The following is a 22,504-nucleotide window of genomic DNA, read 5'->3' as shown; positions in this document are numbered from 1 at the left end:
ATGGGAGCTGCGGGAAGGTGGAGGCCCTGCTCTGCACCACCGTGGGAAACTACCTCAGCCGTGCAATTGGAAATGAGACACTGATTATATCTCGATACGGTTCCCTGACTGGGAGAAATGCAGGGCTCTCCACCCAGTTTCCAACCAACAGGGGCAGAAAGGCCAGGGGAATGGTGCCCGTTAAACACTGGGAGGCGCCACGTCCCCACGCGCCTCTTTCCAGCCCCTGTGGCCTCTCAGCGGTTGTTTTCCATCCACTGTAGCTGCACCGGGTGGACTCACCCAGCCCGACGACCCTGGTTGGCCAGTGTGTGGACACTTCTCATAGTAAAATCTAATGAGAGCCACACGAATTAAAATTCACTTTACTTTGACAGATCGAAGCTTCTCTTGAACTCTCAGAAGCTTTAAAATTTCTAAACTGCTTGGTACAAACAGAAATTCAGGAAAATATCGAACCTATTAAAGATACATGGGCCTTGTACCCTTGTGTTGGTTACACACCATGAACATCCTGGGCCAAGACAGGGCTGTGCCGGCCAGCTCCGCCTGTGAGCACCCGACCCTGGCCGGGAGCCAGGCCTGTGTCTGTACCACCGAGGCCACAGGCACCTTCCCCAGGGTTGCCGTGTCACCTGGCCACTCCTTCAGGGGACAGGCGGGCACTATGCCAGCTAGCTCAGGGATTGCTCACCTGCAATGGGACACACCTGCGACTCCCAGGCAAGAGGGACACAGCGGGTTCCCACCGGGCCTTTCTGGTGCAGGAAGCCCTGGGGGGAGCCCAGGAGTGGTCTGGGCATCGCAGGTGAGTCACAGGCAGGAGACCGCTTGGGAGACATTGCTATGCTGAGTGCAGGTCTGGGCTCCTCGTGGCCACGGCCCAGAATTCAGCAGACGTGTCATGATGACCTCGGTGACTTGGACGTGGGGTAGAATTTGTCTCCTTACTCAGATTTGCTTTAGGATTTAACATGGAGGAGGGGATCCTGCCTGCTTTTGAGCTGACGTGGAACAAGTCGGCACGTCTCACATGACATGAGCATGCATGTCACACACAGAAGCCCTGTCTGGGATAGCGGGACCTTCCCGGCACCTGGAGGCGGGCCCTGCACCCACTGAATCTACACTTGGGGTGGGGGGCTCCCCACGCATGTCCTCGCTGAGCTGACCCCACCGTGCATCCCGACCACGGGATGCGCCACACGCACGACTGCGTGATGACTCTTTGGGTTACAGACCCAATTATTCCCCCACAAACTGTAAAACTGTGACATGTTAGCCAATTAGAAAGCCTAGTCACGCAGGTGAGAGCCCTCGTATCACCGTGATTGGGGTCGAGAGGCCTCGGGCCGGCTGGCGGAGGGCCAGCCTCAACCGGGGTGGCCTGGGGCCGGGTCTCAGGGTGCGATGCCACCAGGCCTTGCACAGCACAGTCTTTTCACATTAAGTGAAACTGCCCACTGTGACCACACGGGTGGTCCAGGGACAGGTGGAGCAGAGGTGCTCCCGCTCTCATCCACCACTCAGAGCACCTAGAATGAGCAGTTTCCATGGAAATGCATGCCTTCCCAAGAATGTGACCTCCGGCCCCATGATGCAGGGTGACGGAGCTTTCACGTGGAGTAAGGATCCAGGTGAGTCTGCGGTGCCTGGACGCTGGCCGCTGGCCGCGGGGCAGCGGGGCGTGGGGGTGCCATCTGGGGACTAAGACCAGCCTGACCTCCCATTTTACCAGGGCCACCAGGCCTTTCCTCTGGGGATGGCCATGCCAGCCTTTCACCCAAGAAAGAGGAAAGTGAAATCTTTCATGATTTGTTTTCTCTACAGCGTGCCATGAGCATCGTGGGGTTTACGCCCTCTGTGTGCCCTTCCTGCTGTAACGCAGGAACCCTGTCTCCTCCACGCTGCCATCTGCCTTCCTGATTATAGTTCTTTGGGTCAGAATGCGAGCTGAGGGGGGCACCTTGTGAATTATTAGGACTATTAGCGTCGGCTCCCAGGACGTCGAGCCAGCAAATGGGCGGCCTCGTGTGGATTCAGAGTAAGTGGGAGCAGTAGCTCGGCTGTTCTAATGAGAGAGCATGTGGGAACATGGACTCACAGTGGAGCTGCCAGACCGTCTGCCCCCCGGGCACCTGCTCCCCGTGCTCACCCAGGGATGAGCACCGCTCCCCAAGCCCTGAGTCAGGCTGCACGGAAGGTGTGATACGTTCCTGCTGGGGTGGGGTCCTCCCCGTCCCCTCCAGCTGGGAGCCCTGGCGCGCTGGCTGCTGCTGGGCCCCCGGCTCTGCTCCAGGCCCCTGGACGGGTGGCTGCAGAAACCCCAGCCCCATGTGTGCGGGTCTCATCCAGAGATGCATGGCTGGCCTTTCACTGTGCACAGCTAAGCCGGGGGAGTCAGGGGCCCTGGGGGGCAGGGCCCTGGGGAGGGGTGCGGCCCTCTGTGTGGGGAACCCTGTCCCCCTGTGCCCGGCTCCTCAGGGCCTGGGCTTCCTCCAGCCGGGAGCTTTCCCTGGGTGTGTGGCGGCTCTTCGGTCCCCGGCCCAGCGAGGCCTCCTCGTGTGGCCCCCTCCCTGGAGCCGGAGGCAGGTGCTCCCTCCAGACTCTGCCCTGTGTCCTCCTGGTGGCACAATTCCAACCACTCTGTGTCCCTCATGCAAGAATATGCTCTTCACGGGGCTGTGGATTCCTGAAGCTGGGGGAACATCCCCAGCCCTCCAAGGGCATCTGCCTGTGGAATGAGCAGAACCGCATGGTCGCAGACAGACAGGGCGCCTGGACAGCCTCTGGCCCCTGACTGTGGGCACGGCCAGTGTGGGCTCCTAGCCAGCCTAGCGCTGGGGACAACCCGCGGAGGGTGGGTGGCGCCTGTCACTGTGCTCATCCGGGCCTCTGCCCACCGCATGTGGCTGCCGGGAGGTCATGCCCGAGGCTCTCGGATGTCCAGCCTCCAGCAGGCCAGCTGGCCACCGCCGCTATCCCTCATGCCTGAGCACGGAGCCGTGGGTGAGCCCTGGAAACTGCTGTGAGCTGCTCTGGGGGTCACGAGGGTGGTGGTGGTGGGCATGAACGGAGGCCGAATGGGCCCCTCCCAACCCCTGGCAGCCCGCCTAGGGCTGTTTAGAGCTGAGGATGGGTGGCAGTGGGGCTCTCTAGGTGCCCAGGCTGAGGCTGGAGGGCGTCCTGTCTCCTCCAGTCCTGTTGGGTGCCTGGCCCTGCCATGGTCACTCACTGATGGTTAGTGGCCTGGGTCTAGGACCCCAGGGTCGACACCAGGTGTCCCCCGCATGGCCTCTGGGACCCCTGCCTGCCTGCCCAGTGACTTGGCTCCCGCTCCTTTCTCTGGAACTCACACACCTGTGCCCAAGGCCACCCCAGGCCCCCCCAGGGCACGGTGGAGCCTTGTGTGGGGCCCCTCGCGTGTCCTCGAGCTCCCCAAGGGAGCCTGGAGCAGGGCAGCCAAATGGGCCCCCAAGAACGTCCCCGAACCAGGTGGGCTGGCAGGTGAACCCCGGGGATCCCAGTGTGGGATGGCCGGAGGCCTCTCCCCAGCAGCCCCGACCAGTGACCTCGGAGTACCCTGGATGTTAAGAAGGGTTACATTACCAGTTTGAAGATTTTGGAAAGCGTGCCCTGGGCGTCGGTGCCCTTGAGCCCCTTGTGAGCTGGAGCGCGGCCTCCGTAGCCAAATCCCGGCTTCTGGCCCTCGGCTCCCTGCAAGAGACCAGACAGCTCTCAGGGTGGCACCCGTGGGCCTCTGGGGTGGGGTGGGGTGGGGGCAAGGGCCAGGCTCCACGAGACATGCGCCCAGAGGCTCCCACTGCAGGACCAGACTCATGCACTTGGCCAGGTAGCTCCAAGAGAAGTGCGGTGCGTCGAGCAAGAGCAGCTGAACGCCGTGTGCCCACAGGGGTGCAGGACCAGGGCGCAGGGGCGGCTCTGGGCCCGGAGGGGAGCTTCCCCGGGTGGGTGGCTGCGGGGGGCCAGGCGCCTGTGTGGGGATCCCTGCCTGCTTTTTCACACACATGCCTCTCATCCCCCCTCTGCTGCACGTCTACAGGGTGCAAGCTTTGCACTTTGCACAATTTTGAGGCCCGTATGTTTCCAAAGGAGAAAGACAAGGTTCAAATTCTCTGGCCTGGAGGAGGCTTCCCTGGGATGTCCACGGCCAGCTCCCATGGCCACAGCGTGGGTGCCCTGAGAGCTGCTGTGGGACCCTCCTGGGGGCCCAGGATCGGGGCGGCCAGCAAGCCATGTCCCTGCTGCCACACACCAGGGAACAGCCCCAGGTACCCAGCAGCCTGCATGGAGTCCCGGCTCTCAGGTCCCTGGCTGTGGGACCTCGGGCAGGCGGCCAAGACACTCTGAGCCTCAGGTTCCTCTTCTATAAAATGGGGATAAAATGGCCCCTCCTTCCGGGGTGGTTGGGGAGGGGACCGCAAGCTCCTGGATGCTCCAGGCCTGTGCCTGCTGTTGTTACAGGAGAGGCCGAGCCCTCACACTTGTGGGAGGAGGAAATCTCCTGCGTGTCACAGAGCGATGGCAGGTGATTGTGGGAATGTGGGACACCCACGCCCTAGGACCAGTCTATCTTCCAATATGCTTTACTTGCAAACGGGAGCATCTCCTGTGGATGGGAGGGAGGCGTCGGGGGATCAGGCCATGCAGACGCAGAGAAGGTAGCGTTTGCAGGACAGGGGGCTCCGCCTCGGGGGGGCCAAGCAGGCCGTAGGGGCCTTGGGTGAGGTCCCTCTGCCCCGCGAGCCGTCTTCAGTGTGCAGGGCCTGGGATTTCGGATCCTGCCAGCACGGCGTGGGGAGCTCTCTGTGGTCTGCTCCTAACGACCTAGTCAACCGAATAATCGCGTCCTCGGGGGGAGCCCCAATCCCCGGCCTCAGCCTACGGTGATTTCAAGCCCACACGTTTGTTTTGGGCTGTGGGGATTGGGGACGCCGTGCAGTCCATGCCCTATCTGAAGGCGCTGGCGACACAGCATCGGGGGTGGGGGGGCTGGCAGGTGGGGCCGGGCTGCCCTGGAGCCCTGCTGCCCTGGTTCCGCGGATGCGCTCCAGACAGCACACAGGGGCGGGAGGGGGACGGGCCACGGCCGACGTGTGCAGTGCTGAAGGCAGACACGTGATGTGGACAAACCACAGCTCGCACACCGTGCGAAATCCTCCCGTCTCTACTGCTCTCCTCAACAACAGGAGCTTCTGAGAACAAGATTCAAGGATAGGTTTTTCAGATTAAATCATCTGCTTGACTTTTCCTCCTTCCAAGTTCTTGGTCACTCCTATCTTTGGACAACCTAGAACTTGCCAAGAAATAAATGTTCAACATGGTTTAGAAAAAGATGGGGGGGTGGGGGGCAGAGGGACTTTAAGAAGCTCCAAGGAAGAAAGACAGTCCTGTGGTTTGAGAAAACAGACAAACGAGATGCAGAGAAGGATGTTGCTTTGGAAAAAAAGAGAAAAAGAATAAAGATTAGTTGGCCCCAAAACGGAGACGCAGAGGGAAGCCAAGGTCTTTCCGGTTAGCTGCCGGCGGGGGCGGGCCGTCCCTGCTCGAGGGGAGGAGGTGGTGGCGCCCAGCCTGCGTCCCCCGCCGACGCTGCTTCGTGCCCCAGAGTGCACGCCTAGAGAGGCAGACCCGGGTTGCCAGCACGAGAGGTCGTCCTGCATGTCATCTGTCTCCTGCTGGCACAGAAAGTCAGGAATTAACTGGCTGTGAGGCCCCACCCACGTGTTTCCTACATGCTTGGCACTTTCTTGCAAATTCATGGGCTTCAGAAGAGGCTCAAATGCATTTGCATCGAGTGTTCCAGCAAACTCCCTGTAAGAAGGCACCAGGGCCGTCCAAGGGCTTCATGGAACACCCTGCTCTTCTCTGTGGGTCTTGCCCTCCTCCCGCCCCTCCCCCTACTGCTCTCCCTTTCTTCCTTCCTCTTTCTTTTGAACCCTAGCCATCCATTTACATGGCGCTCGTTAATTGAGCACCAGGTATGTGCATGCTCTGCACAGGGTCAGGTGCTCGTAGGGCACACGGGGTTCCTATAGGCCACTGGTTGCTCTTCCATTTTGCTCTGCAGTGACAGCTTTAGAGAAGTAGGAACCACATCTAGCATCTAACTGAAGCCGATGGGTTTGGTTACGATACACCCATAGGCCTTTAGACTGGTTCAGACACCAAATGTCACTGGTGTCTAGAAAGTGGACAAGCTGCCCATTTAAAACCTGGATGGACACTTCGCCCTCGGTTTTCAAAAGCCTGAAATTCCTCAAGAGGCTTTCCTGGATGGCCTGATATCTAAGCTGTGGTTTTCACTACACCATCGTCAAACCCCAGAGCTTGGAGCCTCCTTGGATCATGTGACTGAGGGCAACATCCTTCCCACATGCTGGTGGCATTGTGTTTCCTCAACCAAGTGTCAACCTGGGGCAGGGCTGGTTATTTGGTGGGTCCACTGGCCACAGGGCCTCCCGCTGACTGTGCCATGGGGACTTCCCTCCAGCTCTTGCATAGGAAGGAAGTCAGGAATATTCTTGAGCATGGAGAGGCCCCTTCCTGGGCATGGAGGCAGGCGCCTGTGCCCTGCTGCAGGGTCAGGAGCAGTGGCCCCCGGGTCCTCCCAAGACGGGAAGGCGGCCTCTGATGGCGTGGGCAAGCAGGCTTGACGGGGATGAAATGGGACCATCAGGTGGCCCAACGGGGCAGAGCATGGAAGCTGGGCAGCTGTGAAGAGCAGAAGGGAGAGGGAGCCGCGTAGACACGGGAGTGTCACCTACCCAGCTAAATCTGCTGAGGGACAGTCCTCGCCCCTGTGTGAGAAAGAGAGAGAAACAGTGACATTGTGATCAAGGCAGGAGGAAAAAAGCCTTTTAATAAACAAGAAACAGTGATCAGGATCGTGCTGAGACGGTGAAGGGTGTTCACGTTGGCTATGTCCCAGGGCTGGCGGTGGCCACGGGGGCGGCTCGGGGAGGATTTGGGACCAGGGTCCAGAGGAGAGCCAGCCGGGAGCCAGCAGCGCTGTCTGCTCGGGTGCGTTTCTTAGCCTGTTCTACTTGGGGTCCACGTAGCAAACATTTTGGGACCAGGTCAGGTTGCTGCGAGGCCAGCCCTTCTTTTGGTATATTTAGGGATTTCAGGGAAGTGCTACAAATGGAAGGACCATCAGTAACAACGTTCAGAGGTCTTACCTTTCCTTGCGATGGAGGAGGTGTGCGTGGTGTCACCTACAAAGACACACAGAGACAGGTGAGCTCATGGACTCGTGCCCTCACCTCCCTGCTCCATCTACTGGGAACCCGAGGGCCCAAGGATCACCCCTCTCCACCCAGCCTCCCCATTCCTGTCCTCGTTCAGTGAGAATATAGGCCCTGATGATCCAGTACCAGGCAGAGTTTCCAGAACACTCAGAAAGCATTTCGGAGAAGGGACACATCAGCAGGCCCCATAAGGAGGAACTGCTTCCTTCCGGGGGTTCTGGGCACACCCTGTACATGGATGGGGCCATGGCCCTCACTAGGGGTCGGAGGTAAAGTGCCCCCTGACACTCTCAGGTCTGTGGCTCCTAAAACTCATTTATCAGCATGGAGTATACTGTCTGAAATGCCTGCTGCACAAAAAGCTTATGATCGGAAGCTTGTGGTCCTGCTTTTGCTTTAAATCCTTATTTTTTAGAGCAGTTTTAGGTTTCTAGAAAAAATGCCTGAAAATGAGAGAGTCCCCATGCATGCTCTCGTCCTGCACACTGTTCCCTACTTACTACAGCCTGGCATCAGCCTGGCTCCTCTGTTACAGACCATGAACCCAAACCAACATGGGTGTATTAGGTGAAGCTCATCATGCACGGTAAGGTTCCCTCTCACGTTGTGCGTTCTGTGGGTTTGGACACATGTGCAATGACATGTGTCCACCAGCTCAGTATCGCAGAGTCCTTCCCTGACTGAAAATCCCTCTGTGCTCTGCCTTTCATCTCCTCTGCCCCTAAACTCTGACAACCACTAAACTTTTTATCTCTTTGATGTTTTTGTATCCATAGTTTTGCAAAGCCTGCATTTTTAAACTAAGCACCTCATAGTACTTTAGTCTCAAAGGAGTGAGTTCTTTGCTAGAACATAAAATTCAGCAAGTGGCAGATGCAGTGTGGACCTTGTGACCAGGTGCTAGAGTTGAGCTCCCATGACCAACCTCACCCTGAGCAGGAGGGACGCATCGTTGGGGATAGACTCAGGTCCTCACTGATTAGAGCTCAGGGTCATCTGGGGACAGACTTAGGTCCCTCATGGGTTAGAGTCAGGGTCATCTGGGGACAGACTCAGGTCCCTCATGGGTTAGAGCTCAGGATCATCTGGGGATAGACTCAGCTCCCCATTGCCTAGAGTCAGGATCATCTGGGATAGACTCAGGTCCCTCATGGGTGAGAGTCAGATCATCTGGGATAGACACAGGTCCCCGTGGATTAGAGCTCAGGATCATCTGGGGATAGATTCAGGTCCCTCATGGTTAGTGCTCAGGATCATCTGGGGATAGACTCAGGTCCCTCCCTGACTCCTAACAGCAGTTCTGTGCGTGTTGTGCCAGAGGAACAAGAAGTGTCCCCTTCTTCAGGAGACACTTGGCCACCAAGAAGTCTGAAGGGTACTTCTGCAGAGATGAGGGCCTTCGGTGGGCCTCATGTCACCTGAGGTAGCTCCAGCCTCGGCTGGGCTGTGGTTGGAGTGACAGGTGCCTTGCACCCGGCTCCCACAGATGGGTGGCATTTATGGCTGTCCCCAAATGCCCACAGTCCTGCCTCAAACCCCCAGGCCTGAGACCCAGCCATCACTGTTGCTTCAATGAATGAATCTTCTGTCTTTGACAATCCTTAGACTCAGGTCCTTCATGGGTTAGAGTCAGGATCATCTGGGGATAGACTCAGGTCCCCATGGATTAGACTCAGGGTCATCTGGGGATAGACTTAGCTCCCCATGGATTAGAGCTCAGGGTCATCTGGAGATAGATTCAGGTCCCTCATTGTTAGTGTTCAGGGTCATCTGGGGATAGACTCAGGTCCCCATAGATTAGAGTTCAGGATCACCTGGGGATAGACTCAGGTCCCTCATGGTTAGAGCTCAGGGTCATCTGAGGATAGACTCAGGTCCCCATAGATTAGAGCTCAGGGTCATCTGGGGATAGATTCAGGTCCCTCATCGTTAGTGTTCAGGGTCATCTGGGGATAGACTCAGGCCCCCTTGTGGATAGAGACAGGGTCATGGGGATAGACTTAGCTCCCCAGTGGATGAGGCAGTGGCCAGGCAGCCCCTGACCCCTGCAGTCTTGATTCTCCCTGCTGCCCGGTGCTCACAGGGGGATGGGAGCACTTACAATGTTCTTGAAGAAATGCACTACGGGGTTTTCGTCTTGGGGCCGGCCATGCTGGGACTTCTGGGGCAGGGAGCCATAGTGGGCAGTTCTCGCTGCGTGATGTCCATCCTGGAAGAGAGGGCGCGATGACCTTAGGCCTCCTATCCTCTGCTCTGGCCTCCCTGGGGAAGCTGCCTGTCTTCTGTCCTGGGGATCTGGATTCTTTTGGATCAGGATTTATGCTGGGACATGGCGGACATGACTCAGGACATTCCTGGGGCAGCACATCTGGGGGTGAAGCTGCGATGCATTGGAAGCATCTCCACCCTGGAGCCAGCATCGGGCTGCTTCCAAGTCCCGTAAGCAACAGCACAGGGGGAGAGAAGGGAATTCAAGGGTGAGCCCACCTAAGCCGGGCGCAGGGTCAGTAAGCAGTGAGAGAAAGCTGTTATTTTCCTGAGCTTCTGCTGTGAATGAAGGAAAATACTTAGGAATTACATGTAAAACATAATAGCAAAAAAAAGTCCAAAAAAACCTGCCATGAGCTTTGGAGGGTTCAACACGTGAGCTAGCCTCTGTGTCTCAAAATCAGCATCCCAGGTCACAGTGGCAGTGGTGTCTGCCCAGTTGGGATGACCACTCCCACATCGTGAGCAGGGGGGAAGGACGGGGGAGGGGTTTGGGGCCTGGCGCCTCCCAGCTGTGGAGATGACATGGAACGTGGTGGGCAAGAGTGAGGTTCACAGAGCAGCGGCCTCCATGGCCTCCACCCCCGTGGGCCAACTGTCACCCACACAGGAGTCTGACCACTGGGGACAGGCACCCCGAGCAGCCTCCATGGAGATGGGGTCCACTCCGAAGAGCCTTCCAAGCAAAGGCACCAGGGCCTGGTGAGAGCTTGTGGAGCTGACCCTGGGGCTTTCCTCCTGCTCGCCCAGTGACACAAGCGGGCAGGAATGTGAGTCAAGGTTCCCGAAGGTCAGAGGGCCCTTTCTGTTAGAGCGGATCAGTCACCTGCACTGACGGCCCTCCCTGGTTCCTGTCCACTAGCAGCTCTGTGCGTGTTGTGCCAGAGGAAGCCCTTCTTCAGGAGACACTTGGCCACCAAGAAGTCTGAAGGGTGCTTCTGCAGAGGTGAGCGCCTTCGGTGGGCCTCACGTCACCTGAGATAGCTCCAGCCTCGGCTGGACTGTGGTTGGAGTGACAGGTGTCTTGCACCCAGTGGGTGGCATTTATGGCTGTCCCCAAATGCCCACGGTCCTGCCTCAAACCCCCAGGCCCGAGACCCAGCCATCACTGTTGCTTTGATGAACGAATTTTCTGTCTTTGACACACATCAGTGTATCCGTTCCCCTCTCTGCGACCGACATTAAAACCAAAGCTGGGTGAGCTCCTTCTCTGAGTCCAGACACATGTGCAAACGTGGGTGACCTCTTCCTTCTTCCCTCTGGCCACTGACCACCGGCCACTGGCCACCAGCCACCAACCACCAACCACTGCTGCTTCTGTTTCACCAAATGGATGCCATTGCTCCAGCTGACAGCCCACGGAGAACCCACTGCCCACTCAGGTCTATACTACTTGCCACATGTTTGCCCTGAGTGGCGTGGCCCCTCCCTGTGTTGGGGATGAGGTCACCTGTGCCCTGCCAGCCTCGGTGCAACTCGGCTCCTGCTTCCGTGGGACTTTCTGTGCCCAGCTCACCCTTCAAGTGCTGCTGCCTGGACCGGTGGGTGGTGGGAGGGAGCCAGGGGTTCCGTTACTGGGGAACCCCCGAGCCTCCTTGTCACTCACTCACTGCCGATGCTGCAGGGACCTGCATAATCTGCTTTTTCCTCCACATTCTTGTCTTTCACTGAATTTCCAACTGTCGGGCTTCACTGGCCAATCCCCTTCAATCAGCGCACCAGCCTTGTATGCTTTCCTCCGGTGAAGGAGTGAGCATAAGGATTAAGGACTAAGAAGCAAAATAGATGAGCCAGGAAATGATTTAAATTACTTACTTTAAGACAAATACCTCCTAAGTGTCTGATACGTCTACCAGGTGGTTATTTATGAGATGTCATGCTAATGGTCTGAAATGATGAAATGAGCTCGAAATCCAGTGCATTCACAGAATGTGTGAAAAGCTCTCAAAACTCAATAGTTAATAAAAAACAACCCAGTTATGGGGCAGCTGGGTGGTCGGTCAGTTAAGTGTCATGCCTTCAGCTCGGGTCATGATCCCCAGGTTGTCCTGGGGTCTCTAGGATCTGACCCCGAGTCCCTGTTCAGCTAAGAGTCTGCTTCTCCCTCTCCGTCTCCCTGATTGTGTGCTCTATCTCTCAAATAAATAGTAAATAAAATATTTTTTAAAAACCCAGTTAAAAATAACGGACCAAACACGGAATCAATGCTGCATGAAACAGGTCAGGCCGGGGGCCAACATGCACATGAAAAGATGCCCAACATCATTAGCCAGTAGGAAAATGCAACACAAAGCCCCAGGAAGATACCACTACACACACATTACAATGGATAAAACTAAAAATACTGACAATACTAAGTATTGGTGAGGATGTGCACCACCAGGAACTCTCTTGCGTCGCAGGTGGGAATGCAACATGGTACACTCTGCAAAACACTTCAGTGGTTTCTTTGTTAGCTGTCTACTTTCCATAGGACCCTGGGATCCTACTTCCTGCTTTGAATCGTAAAAGAAAAAAGATATTTTTGAAAGTCCTTTTTTTGTAATGAATATATTGGTCACCAATTCTTTGAAGAAAAAAGTAATTTAAATCTTAAATGAAAACTTCTGTTTGGGGATCCCTGGATGGCTCAGCGGTTTAGCACTGCCTTTGGCCCAGGGTGTGATCCTGGGATCCCGGGATCGAGTCTCGCATTGGGCTCGTTGGATGGAGCCTGCTTCTCTCTCTGTCTCTCTCTCTCTCTGTGTCTCTCATGAATAAATAAATAAAATATTTATTTTTTATAAATATTCCCTTAAAAAGGAAAAGAAAAGAAAAGGGAAAAAAACACCTGTCTGTGAAGGTTTGTCAGGAGCCCAATTCCTAATCACGAAATTGGTCAACAACCCAAACATTCACCGTGGGAGAAGAGATAAAAGAAACCATGTGCCCGTACAGCGGAATATGGCTCAGCAATAGGACGGAACAAACTTTTGACACAGACAACGATGCAGAGGCATCTCCAAAGGATGCTGCACTGAAGTTTCCTACCGTGCCATCTCACTCATGGGACGTTTTCCTGACGATTAAAGCATAGTGAGGGCGAGCAGAGCGGCGGTCGCCAGGGCGTGGGGATGGGCAAGGGGAGCCTGTGGTGGGCGTGCAACCGGAACGTGGTAGGGGGATGGCTCTGCGGTGAAGCGTCCTCCGGTGGTGGCAGCTACACCAAAGGCCACATGTGTTACAATTCAGGCCATTGCACACCGAGAACCAGTCCGGCTCCCTGGAGGCTGATATCTCAAGTGGCCCACGGCCTCTAGCGGGCTCTGCCTTTACGGAGCTGAGTGTCCATGGAGACATGGTGTCATCACCCGGACTTCCCGGCGGGAGGCCTGTGTCCGTGAGTCCGGCCGTCCGTCGACAATATGGTGTCTCCCATCCCTCTCTGGACGCTGGCTCGCGCAGTTGCCCTTGCTTGGAACATCTCCACCTTCCAAATGTGTCCACTTTCCTAACAGTGTGGCGCCTCGAGGCTGGAACACCTCATGCGGCATCAGACTGTCCTTCCCCCAGAAGCATCTTCCCTCTTTGGCTAATTTCAGTATGTTTCTGGAAAGAGGAATAACCTCCATGCGACGACCCCCAGAGCTCCTGGCGCTGGGACTCAGTGCAGGTCAGCAAGTACTAAGTGGACAAAGGCATCAAGAAATCTGCTTTGTACCGTGGCCTCGATGAGAGCACCCCGCGGGGAGCAGGGAGGCCCGGGCCTCACACCGGGGCCGGTGTGATCGGGGGACGCGGTGTGGGCTGCTGGGGCGTCCGTCCGCTCACCTGGGAGCAGCGCAGATGGAGAGGCCCTGGGACAACGTTCCACTGCAGACCAGCCCCACGAGGCCACCGAGGAGCAGCCAAGGGGTGAGAGTAACTCTCCAGTGAGGTTTACGTCTCAGGGCATTTCTCAGAATCTAGACCGCATCTTTAACCTATTTATTTGTGGATCACTTAAGGAGCTTTTGCAGGAGCGCAGCTCGCCCACCATCGACTTGCTGTCTCCCGGGTGGGACTGCTCCAGGCACTCCATAGGAGCGAGCGGTTCAGGACTTGTCCTGCTGTGTCCGGCTCCTTTCCATCGGCTTCAGGCCCTCACGGCTCATCCATGTTGTAGCAGATGCCAAGATTTCCTTCCCAGATTTGTACGGCTGGATGAGGTTCTGGAGCATGGACACACCACCTTCCACCACCTTCTGTGTATCCGTTCATCCTCTGAGGGACACTTGGAGTTGTTCCCACCTTTCGGCTCCTGTACTGCATCCCTGGCCTGCGCAGGCCTGGCCACGTTTCCATGGCCTCTGACACCAGGCAGAAGAGACACCCGGACCCCCACTCTCCCTCAACAGCTCGAAGGGACGCTGTTGGGTGGCGAGGAGTGTGGGGTGGCTGCGAGGAAAAGCTGAAGCCCTGCTCCAGCTCTCCTCCAGGGGAGTCTCTGGGCCTGCCCTGGCAGCAGCAGGAGCCCCCAGCAGGCCTGAGGAACCCCTTTAAAGATACTGGGGTTTTGGTTATTTGTTATATTTTACAGTTTATGGGACGTGGGTCTTTTTACCCTGTTCTCATACCCCAGTGAGAGTAAGGGGACCCGTGTGCTGGGACAGGAGAGATGGGGAGGACGCTGGCAGGAGGGAAGGCGGGTCAGGGCCGAGGGCCTGAGGGTGACCCATCGGCCTGTAGACCGGGGGCCAGGTGGGGGCCGAGGGGCATCCCCTGCTGCAGCCCTCTGCATCTCATTTCTGCCCCGAGGCCCTCCTGGTCCTCAACCTCTGCTGCACAAGCACCTGGGGTGGATGGCATCCCCTGCCAGGCAGCCCACTGAGCTGGGGTTTCCTGACAAAGGAAGGATTTTTGGCACTTAGTTTTAGTTGTATTTTGTTCTGTCTGTAGTCTCCATGCCCAGTAAGGGGCACGATGCAGGGCTTGATCAAGGCCTGAGCAGAGATCGAGTTGGACGCTCAACCCACTGAACACCTGCCGGCGCCCCAAAACTTAGTTTTTAAGATAAACAGTTATTCTCTGATGATGCACTTCTGTGTCCATTAAGGTTGAATTAAAAAAAAAGAGGCAAAATGGTTATAACATTTTACTGTGTTTCTCAAGATTGGTGTGTCCTTGCCCGAGTCCACCCCATTCTCAGCAGCTCGTTCCTTTGTGGGAGGTGGAGAGGCACCGGGGCCTCTTCGGGGTGGCTGGGACCAACTGGGATGAACTGGGACGAGGGGTAGGGCGGCAGCTGTGGGCAGGGCTGAGAGCAGTCAGGGCCGGGGAGGCAGAGGCCCCGGAACCCCACCGCGTCCCCCCCACCCCTCATCTACACCTGCAGCCAGGCCGTCTTGACACAGCATCTCCAAAACATGTGCAGCTGAACGTTTTGGACAAGCGAGATTTGAAAAAAATAATCTACTGACTTCTTAATGAAAGCTTTTGGACTAACAAGAAAAATTATATGAAAAAGTCAAAATTGGAAAGAAAGGTTGTAGAAGAAATTCTACTGCATAAGGACAACCCTTCTTTCTCAGTTTGGCGAGACAGCGTTCAGGCCTGGCTCTCGCAGACACGCGGAGAAACGTGCAGATGTGATCACAGTTTGCACGATGTTATGTGGCACTATTGTCACTTTTTTTTTTTTTTTGCATCGTGATTAATAAAACAACAACTCCTGGATGGCAGGTACCATCATGCTGAGACTTAACCACCATAGGCGGGAAGCCATGGCACAAAGGGCAACCATTTCATTAAGTTTTAGGGTAAACTGTTTTTTCCAATGACCTATGTCATGGTGTTGCTTTTGAAAAATAGGGATTATTTTCCCTCCACTTGAGATAATGTCCGACCCCGGCAGGGGGAGCCCGTGCACCGGCTTCCAGGCCACCTCCCCGTCCCCATTCACACCTCAGAAGGGGATTTTTAAGTTTTCCAATTTACCAGAGAGCTGGGAGTTCTTAAACCTGCAAGGACTAGCAGATTAGTTTTCACCCGCCACGCCTGCAGATCAATGGTCATCACTTTGGGTAAAGACTCATTCCTTTGAGCCTGATGGCTGTTTCATGAAAATAAGGAGCATTTGGCAGCACGTTTGCATTTGGATTCGATCAGAGACAAATTGACGGGGTCATTCCCTCTCAGAAGAAAATGCCGTATCTGGAAAAAAATTAATATTCACTGTGCCTGGGGTTTTGTGGTTGGGGGAAAAAAATCTCTAGCTCTTACTTTCTTACCTTATCCGGAATCAACCGTTGGAATGTCAGTGAATGAAATCCTAGTGACTCCCTGGCTCCTGGATGCATCCCCATCCTCTGTGTGCCCGCCACTCCGGGGGCTAGGCCCCGAGATGCATGAGTGTGCTCCGTGTTGCACGAGACACAGCCCAACGAGACCTGGGCCCCCTCCCCTCCCACAGCCCAGCCCTCGTTTGCCACTTTTCTCTCCTGAGTGGATGGCGAGGAGGTGCCGAGAGGGCAGGGATGACTCACTTCATATGCAGGCACTAAGGAAGGCTGCTAGAAGCCTGGCCGAGTGTAGACCCACAGCTCAGAGCAGTCTCCCAGGAGCCCAGAAGCCCGCCTTAGGACCAATACTTTCTGGTGCTTTAAACCCAAACTTCACACTCCTGTGCATCTGGGCTGCTGCCTCCAAGGCTGAGTCCTCACAACGGAGTGATGCCCCGGGGGTGTGTTACAGCGTTGGAACCGTTTTTTCAAGGCCCAGCAAACTGCCCCGGCTTCCTTCCCAACAGGTGTATGAACCTAAGGCGCATCATGCTCCCCGACCTTCCCTCCACGGTACGCTAGCTCGGGGGAAACTGGCCTGCCCCCGCCTGTCCCCCGAGTTTCCACACAATGGACGAAGACAGGAGCTCGGGTGGAGGGGCTACAGGAGAACCCCTGCCCTTCCTCAGGCTTGAAAGCGAGGCTCGCCATGGAGGTCCCCAAGGTGGGTGCTCCTCACAGCCGGCTTTACTACTGCAGCGCTCTCCGGCGCGCTCCTGCCCTGGCCCAGCAGCCTGGTCTCTGGTCCTCCACAAACCTCTGCTCCCGTGAACAGGATCCTGAGGCTACAGGCAGCCAGCCTCTCTCTGTGCTGTGGCCCCTGACACCCCTTCCGAGCAGAGACACGCCAGGTGTCACCTGTTGCCCTCCGACGGGTCCACACACGGGACGGCTGGTGCGAACCACAGTGATGGTTTCCTGACCAGTGTGGTCCTATTTAGCCAAGTCATCCAAGTTCTAGAAACGTCTCCCTGTGCACCCAGAAGATTCCATTGAGAAAGGGAATGAAGAGAGTGATTCTATTTGCTTTTAAAACACTGGGTGTATGATTCTTAGGCTCGCCCTCACCATTTGGAGAACAAGAAATGTTGCTCTGCACACTCTGAAGCAACCACTCCCTTTAACAGGTGCAGCAACCATTCCTCGAGACGGGATACAAGGGTGTGCAGGTCGGGTGTCCTGACTTTCAATCTGGGGCCCAACGCAGTGGGCCACTGCACCACGCCACATTCGTGTGGGCTCCGTGTGGGACACGGGCTGATGTTCCAAACCTAACATGGGGCAGTAGATGGAGAAATCACGGGCAAGCCGTACGACAGAAGAGAAAGGTAAGAAGGAAGAATGGTTTTTTTGTTTGTTTGTTTTTAAAGAGTAGGGCTTATTTTATTTTATTTTATTTTTCATTTGTAGACTTACCTTCCATTGACTTGTGCATGTGTGACGAGCTAGAAACAAAAATGTTCCCGTGTATAAGGAGAAACGAATGTCTGTGGATGGAGTCAGCTCCAGGTGTATGTTAACGCCTGGAGGGCTGGGTACATGTGGCTGCCGCTCTCCTCTAGAAAATCAGTCCCTCCCACTCGGGCGAACACGGATAGTTGGGACAGCAAATGCGAGAGCAGTTAGCATTCTGCAGGATGCAGTTGTATGTCGTGAGAGCTAGGGGCCCGTCCACTCCCACTGAGCACGGAGCAGCTGGGGCTCCTTGCGGACACGCAGACCACACGGTCGGCGTCATTCCACTCTGTTTGTGTGACGGTCCCCGTCCAGCCCCCCAGCCATGCACCTGGCACACACATCTTGGGTCCTTACTCCTGCACAAGGCAGGCTTATCGCCACCGGAGATTGCGCGTGGCCACAGAGCGGTGATGGGGACACTTGCTGTGTGCTCGGAGGGTTTCACCAGGGGCCTTGATGGCATCAAGGGATTTGCATTTGCCTTTTCTTGCCCCAGAGAAATCTTTGATTTTGTGGCATCCTCTCTAGAGAGACTCCGGTCCAGGAGCCATGCCTGTGACCTCTGTGTCTGTTTGAAAAACCCGAGCAAGACTGGGGGTCACTGAAATGTTTTTCTCCCATCAAAGTGGTAATTGGCCCAAATACGTTCTCGTGTATGGTTCTTGTGCTCTTTGTATCGACGGACCAGGAACGCAGCGCACGATGAAACCCAGACACTGCTCCGCCTCCTCAGTGGCGCCTCACGTCTTCTGCGGCTTCTAGAAACCCCTCGTGTCCAGGAGCGATCTTGTTTCGACGGTTCCTCCTCCTGAAAGAGTCCGGGGCTCGCAAGGCTTCCTTCTTTCCCCCAAGACACTTCCTTACACCCTGCGGGCCGCACCGACCTCCGGCCGTAACCCCGCCCCCCAGGTGCCGAAGGAGATGCCCCTGACGTGTGACCAAGGCCCACGCGTCTGGGTAAAGTGAGCCGCCTGACCGCGAGGGAGGGGTCTGAGCTGTGGCCTCGGGCCCTTGTGGAGCGGGTGCGGGTGTGTCGAGGAGAGAGCCGGGGCGGGGCTGCCACCGCACCCTGCACCCCGCGCTCCTGGAAGCCAAGGAGGCAGGCCAGGCGCTCCCGCTGCCTCGGGGCCACGCTCCCACTTCCGCCCCCTGTGCTTTTCAGGGGAAGCCGTCGCACCGGTCTTGCTCTGACTTCCAATGTGCCTCTGGACCGAGAGGGTTGGTTAGTATGGGGTTTTTTTTTGGGGGGGGGGGCAAAGTCAAGACAGTCTCACTCTCACTGACGGGAGAGAATTCTTCTCTGTCTAGATGACACGTGCAGTTGGTCGTGTGCTTTTGTTCTTTGCAAGTTGAACAATATATTTGTTCCTGAAATGTTGACTTGGGCAAGTCTGATTAGAGCTTCTTGACAGAAAGCGGAGTTAACAGCAGTCTTGTCTATTTCTGGAGGAATCTGCAGGCAGACCTTTGATGTAGAGGGCAATTTTAGGTTACTCGGTGCCTGTCCTGATAGGAGATTTCTTCTGGGGTCCCGGAGGGTGAGACAGCCAGCAGGACGCAGCCTGCAGGCTCGGTGGCTTGTGGGGTGCGGCCTGTGGGCATGGTGGCTTGTGGGTGCAGCCTGCGGGCATGGCGGTTTGCAGGGTGCAGCCTGTGGGCACGGCGGGTTGTGGGGTGCAACCTGTGGGTGGATTGCGATTGTGCTCTTGTTGCTGACGTCCAGCTCAGCAGGGACCGTGCCCTGGTCTTGTGATCACAGGGACCGGCTCCACGTCCAGGGCTTTGCTTGCTGTCAGCCAACCATGAAGCTGGGGTGGAGACAACAGCTGCTGTCTGGGGGCAGAGGGGGAGCAGTGCATCTCGGCTTCTTCTGGGAAATCGGGAACCTGACCACCTCCATCCCCTAAGGGATGGCTCTGCCCCCCTCAGTGGCCACGATGGAGTCCCGGTCAGAGGTCTGGGCAATGACAAAGGAAATGCGAGCCCGAGGCTGTCACCGCGGGTACAGAAGGACACAGCGAGCCCAGTGTCGCAGCCGGTGCCCCGTGTCCAGCTCTATCATCCTGGGAAGTGGGCGCGGCGGGCAGAGGGGTGCGGAGGGGTGCCGGGCACCTACCAGAGCTGGAAGTGGCTCTCAGGTGGGCGCAAACACCGTCGGGATGGTGCTGTGCTTTCCGGCTGGCAGCTCTCCCATCTCCTCCATGGGGACGTGGTGCCCAGCTCCGACCCGGCCCTTCTGCAGAGGCATCCCCGTGGGAGCAGGAGCGCGGCTACCGCCACCTGAGTGCCCCCCAGAGCCCCCAGCGTCCCCGCCCTTTCCCTCGGAAATAGGCCGAGCTCGCGGGTCCTCCCCGTGGGGAAGTTCGCCCCCCAGAGTCGAGGCAGCTGCACCCACAGCGGGGCTGGAGTGGGGCTCGTGCCCCGCAGCTTCCCGACGCTGCCTTGCCGTCTGCCCAGAACGGCGGGAAGCAAGGCTGGACGCAGGCTGCACCGCTCTGATCTTTCTCCGTCCATCCGGGTACTGATTTTCAAAGGCCCCAGTTGTGTGACGCATACAGAAGGCTCCCTTGGCATAATTGTCAAGCTAACATCACAGCAGAGCAGAGCCTTAACCCCAAACATGACCCCAGTGTTCCTTCCCGGCTTGGAATCCATTGTCTCTGCACAGAACGCAGACAAGCAGTTTCAGGGGTGGGGGGGCAGGGTCTGGAAGATTCTCTCTGGGAGGAAAAGGCACGTTGCCACGGGTTTTCCAGCAGGTGGGCGGCAGGCCCCTGCCTCAGCAGTGGCGGGAAGTGGCTGTCAGGGGGCGGAACAGGCCGCCGGCCCTGCTCCGGGAGAGGCTGGGCCCAGCGCAGCGGCGGCCTCCCATCCCGCTGGCACACTCCCCGGGGAGCTTGGTGCGCTCTGGGTCTCCACGGCCAGACCTAGGGCGCCCACCAAGTGTGCGGCTGCCAGACTCACATCCAGGCAGAGCCAGAGCTGGGCAGTGATGAGGAAATCTGATGGGACAAGGCGGAGAGTGAGGGTGGTCTCCGGAGGCTCCCCCCATGGGAGCAATTACAAGCTCTAAGAAGCCTAGTGCGCAGGACACAGTCGCCGCGAGGGTGGCAAGCTCGGTGTGCACTTACAGATGTCCCCTGAACACCTCCGCACCGCTGTCTTCAAAGAAATACTTGCAGTCGTTCATCCCACACGTTTATTTTATGGCTGAGAAGCTGAGGTCTGAGAGCAGAAATGCAATGGCCTGGTGGTGGGGGAGCCGGTGGAGGTGGAGGGGGGCCCACGGCTCCCAGGGCCACTGGCTGTCCTTCCAGTTGCTGAGCACTGCACAGCCGAGGGTGCTGGGGCAGGGGCAGCGCGTGTGCCTCTCTACTCCTCTGCAGCAGCGTGGGCCCTGCAGGCTGCAGGCAGCACGCACCCTGCTCTCAGGTGAGGACGGGAGCCCATGGTCCATGCAGAGCCACAGCCCGTGTTCCTGGTTCCTCCCGTCACCTCTCCACAGTACAAAGTGTCTTCGGCTCCTTAAACTCTGGTGTGCAAGGTGGCTGCCCAGGGCCGTCTCCAGCCATAGGGCCTGCAGACTCCAAGGCACAGGAGCCAGAGAGCAGTCAAGGGTGGACGCTGCAGCCTCGCTGCTCCCCGCCTGCGCCCAGGGCTCCTGTGGGAACCACATGCAGAGGGCTGGACCCGTGCTTCAGGCCATGATGTCCGGATGGGGGCCCCATGCTGGGTGACATGCCCGGCTGTGTGGAGCAGGACAGGCAAGAACGGAGATCTGACTTTTTCCTAGGGGACTGCCTTGCATCGCTTTGCTCCCTGTTTCTCCCTTGGAACTCTTGCCTCTCCAACGTGTGCTTGGGTTCCCAAACACGATGCCACCTGTCTGTGGGTCCCCTCTCCCCACCTGCAGTCATCCCATTCCGTCCCTGGAGAAGTCGTACTCTGGTCATTCTAGGACCTATATGGAACCTCCTGGAATCAAAGACTTCATGCTGGGGAGTCGGTTCGTGAACACCGTGGACAGCACCGGAAGCCGTCCATCCTTTGATGGGTTACCCTGATGTCACGGTGGCCAGGGGTCCCCAGCTCCCCGCTGGATCTGCAGACAGAGGCCGACAGAGAGGAGGAGGAGTAGTGTTTGGGAAGGTCAGGGTACAGAACTGCTCGGCATCACTCGTTGATACTTTTGGAGTTCCCGAACCACAGAGGAGGGGAGGCGGTTCCAAGTATTTACAGGGTAACCATAAATGAACACATCAGAAATGCCAAGAACCTATTACCAGACACCCGCAGCATGTCCACTGAACCTTGCAGTGTGTCCACTGGTGGCCACACAAAGATGGTGCCCTGTGGAGTATCTGTGTCTCTTAGGCCGGGTTATTTTAACGCACGTGCAAACGTCTGTCTGGGGTGAAGAGGTGGGGGCGACAGGTGTTGCTTTTTCCCTGCCAAGTGGTTTTGTAAAAAAAATAATCAACATTCTGTTGACAGTTTCTTAAGTGACCCGAATAGCACAGCCCTGCCTTCCTCTACTTTACATCTCAGGAGCTCTGGCAAAGTCTCTGCCTCTTCGCCAAGGGGGGTCCGCTTCTGATGGCAACTGTCTTGGCCGGTGGAAGAGATACTGGGGCCAGAGCATACAGTGGTTCCAGGGTGCAGGGGGCAAACCTGCCCCATTTCGGAGCTCCAAACCCAGGCGTGGGGCCCGTTGCTGTCTCATCACATGTACCACACACTGCTGTGGCCCAGGCACTCTGGGGGCCTCCCTGAGTGTCGGGGAGCACAGGCCTCCTGGGTGGGGGGTTGGCGGTGATCAACGAGCTGCTGAGAGAGGCCTTCAGAGAGTGAGTGTCCCCGGGAGCGGGGACACAGCCAGTCGGGCTGACGCCTCAGGAGGGGACTCTCCACAGCGTGTCGGGACAGCACATTTACCAGGCTGCCCGTCATCTTCAGGCACGGCTGGTGGACCTTCTGCATCTTCCCAGGTTAAACTCTCAGGTGCCTGCATCCTGCGCCCGCGGTCACCTGGAAGCCTATGCCCGTGGCCGTCACTGTGTGTAGGGAGCGGCATGGCTCCCGGCTGACTCAGTACCTCCTCTGGGGAGGTGACACCTTTCCGGACTCCCCCTGCCCACCATCCAGACACCCTGTGGGACCTTTGTGCTCTGAGCAGCAGGACATGAGGGCAGGTGATGGCTCATCTTC

General features: G+C 57.0%; 1 protein-coding gene across 4 annotated transcripts in view; it reads right to left on the bottom strand.

Annotated features, from left to right (window-relative positions):
* Nucleotides 1–22,504, bottom strand: part of MBP (myelin basic protein) — a 115,009-nt gene that overhangs the window by 2,742 nt on the left and 89,763 nt on the right. For 2 of the 4 annotated variants that reach the window (XM_038525739.1, XM_038525741.1), the window contains 4 exons: nucleotides 9,373–9,480; nucleotides 7,203–7,238; nucleotides 6,789–6,821; nucleotides 3,610–3,717 (listed from right to left, as the gene is read on the bottom strand). In XM_038525739.1, the coding sequence (XP_038381667.1) occupies nucleotides 3,610–3,717; nucleotides 6,789–6,821; nucleotides 7,203–7,238; nucleotides 9,373–9,480 (285 nt within the window). The remainder of the gene's footprint in view (nucleotides 1–3,609; nucleotides 3,718–6,788; nucleotides 6,822–7,202; nucleotides 7,239–9,372; nucleotides 9,481–22,504) is intronic. The other 2 variants (XM_038525740.1, XM_038525742.1) reach the window with 1 other exon arrangement.

This window comes from Canis lupus, chromosome 1, assembly GCF_011100685.1.
Source record: "Canis lupus familiaris isolate Mischka breed German Shepherd chromosome 1, alternate assembly UU_Cfam_GSD_1.0, whole genome shotgun sequence".
NCBI classification, from domain to species: Eukaryota; Metazoa; Chordata; class Mammalia; order Carnivora; family Canidae; genus Canis; species Canis lupus.
Note: the sequence above shows the minus strand (reverse complement) of the source record. Positions and strands in the feature narration are given on the sequence as shown.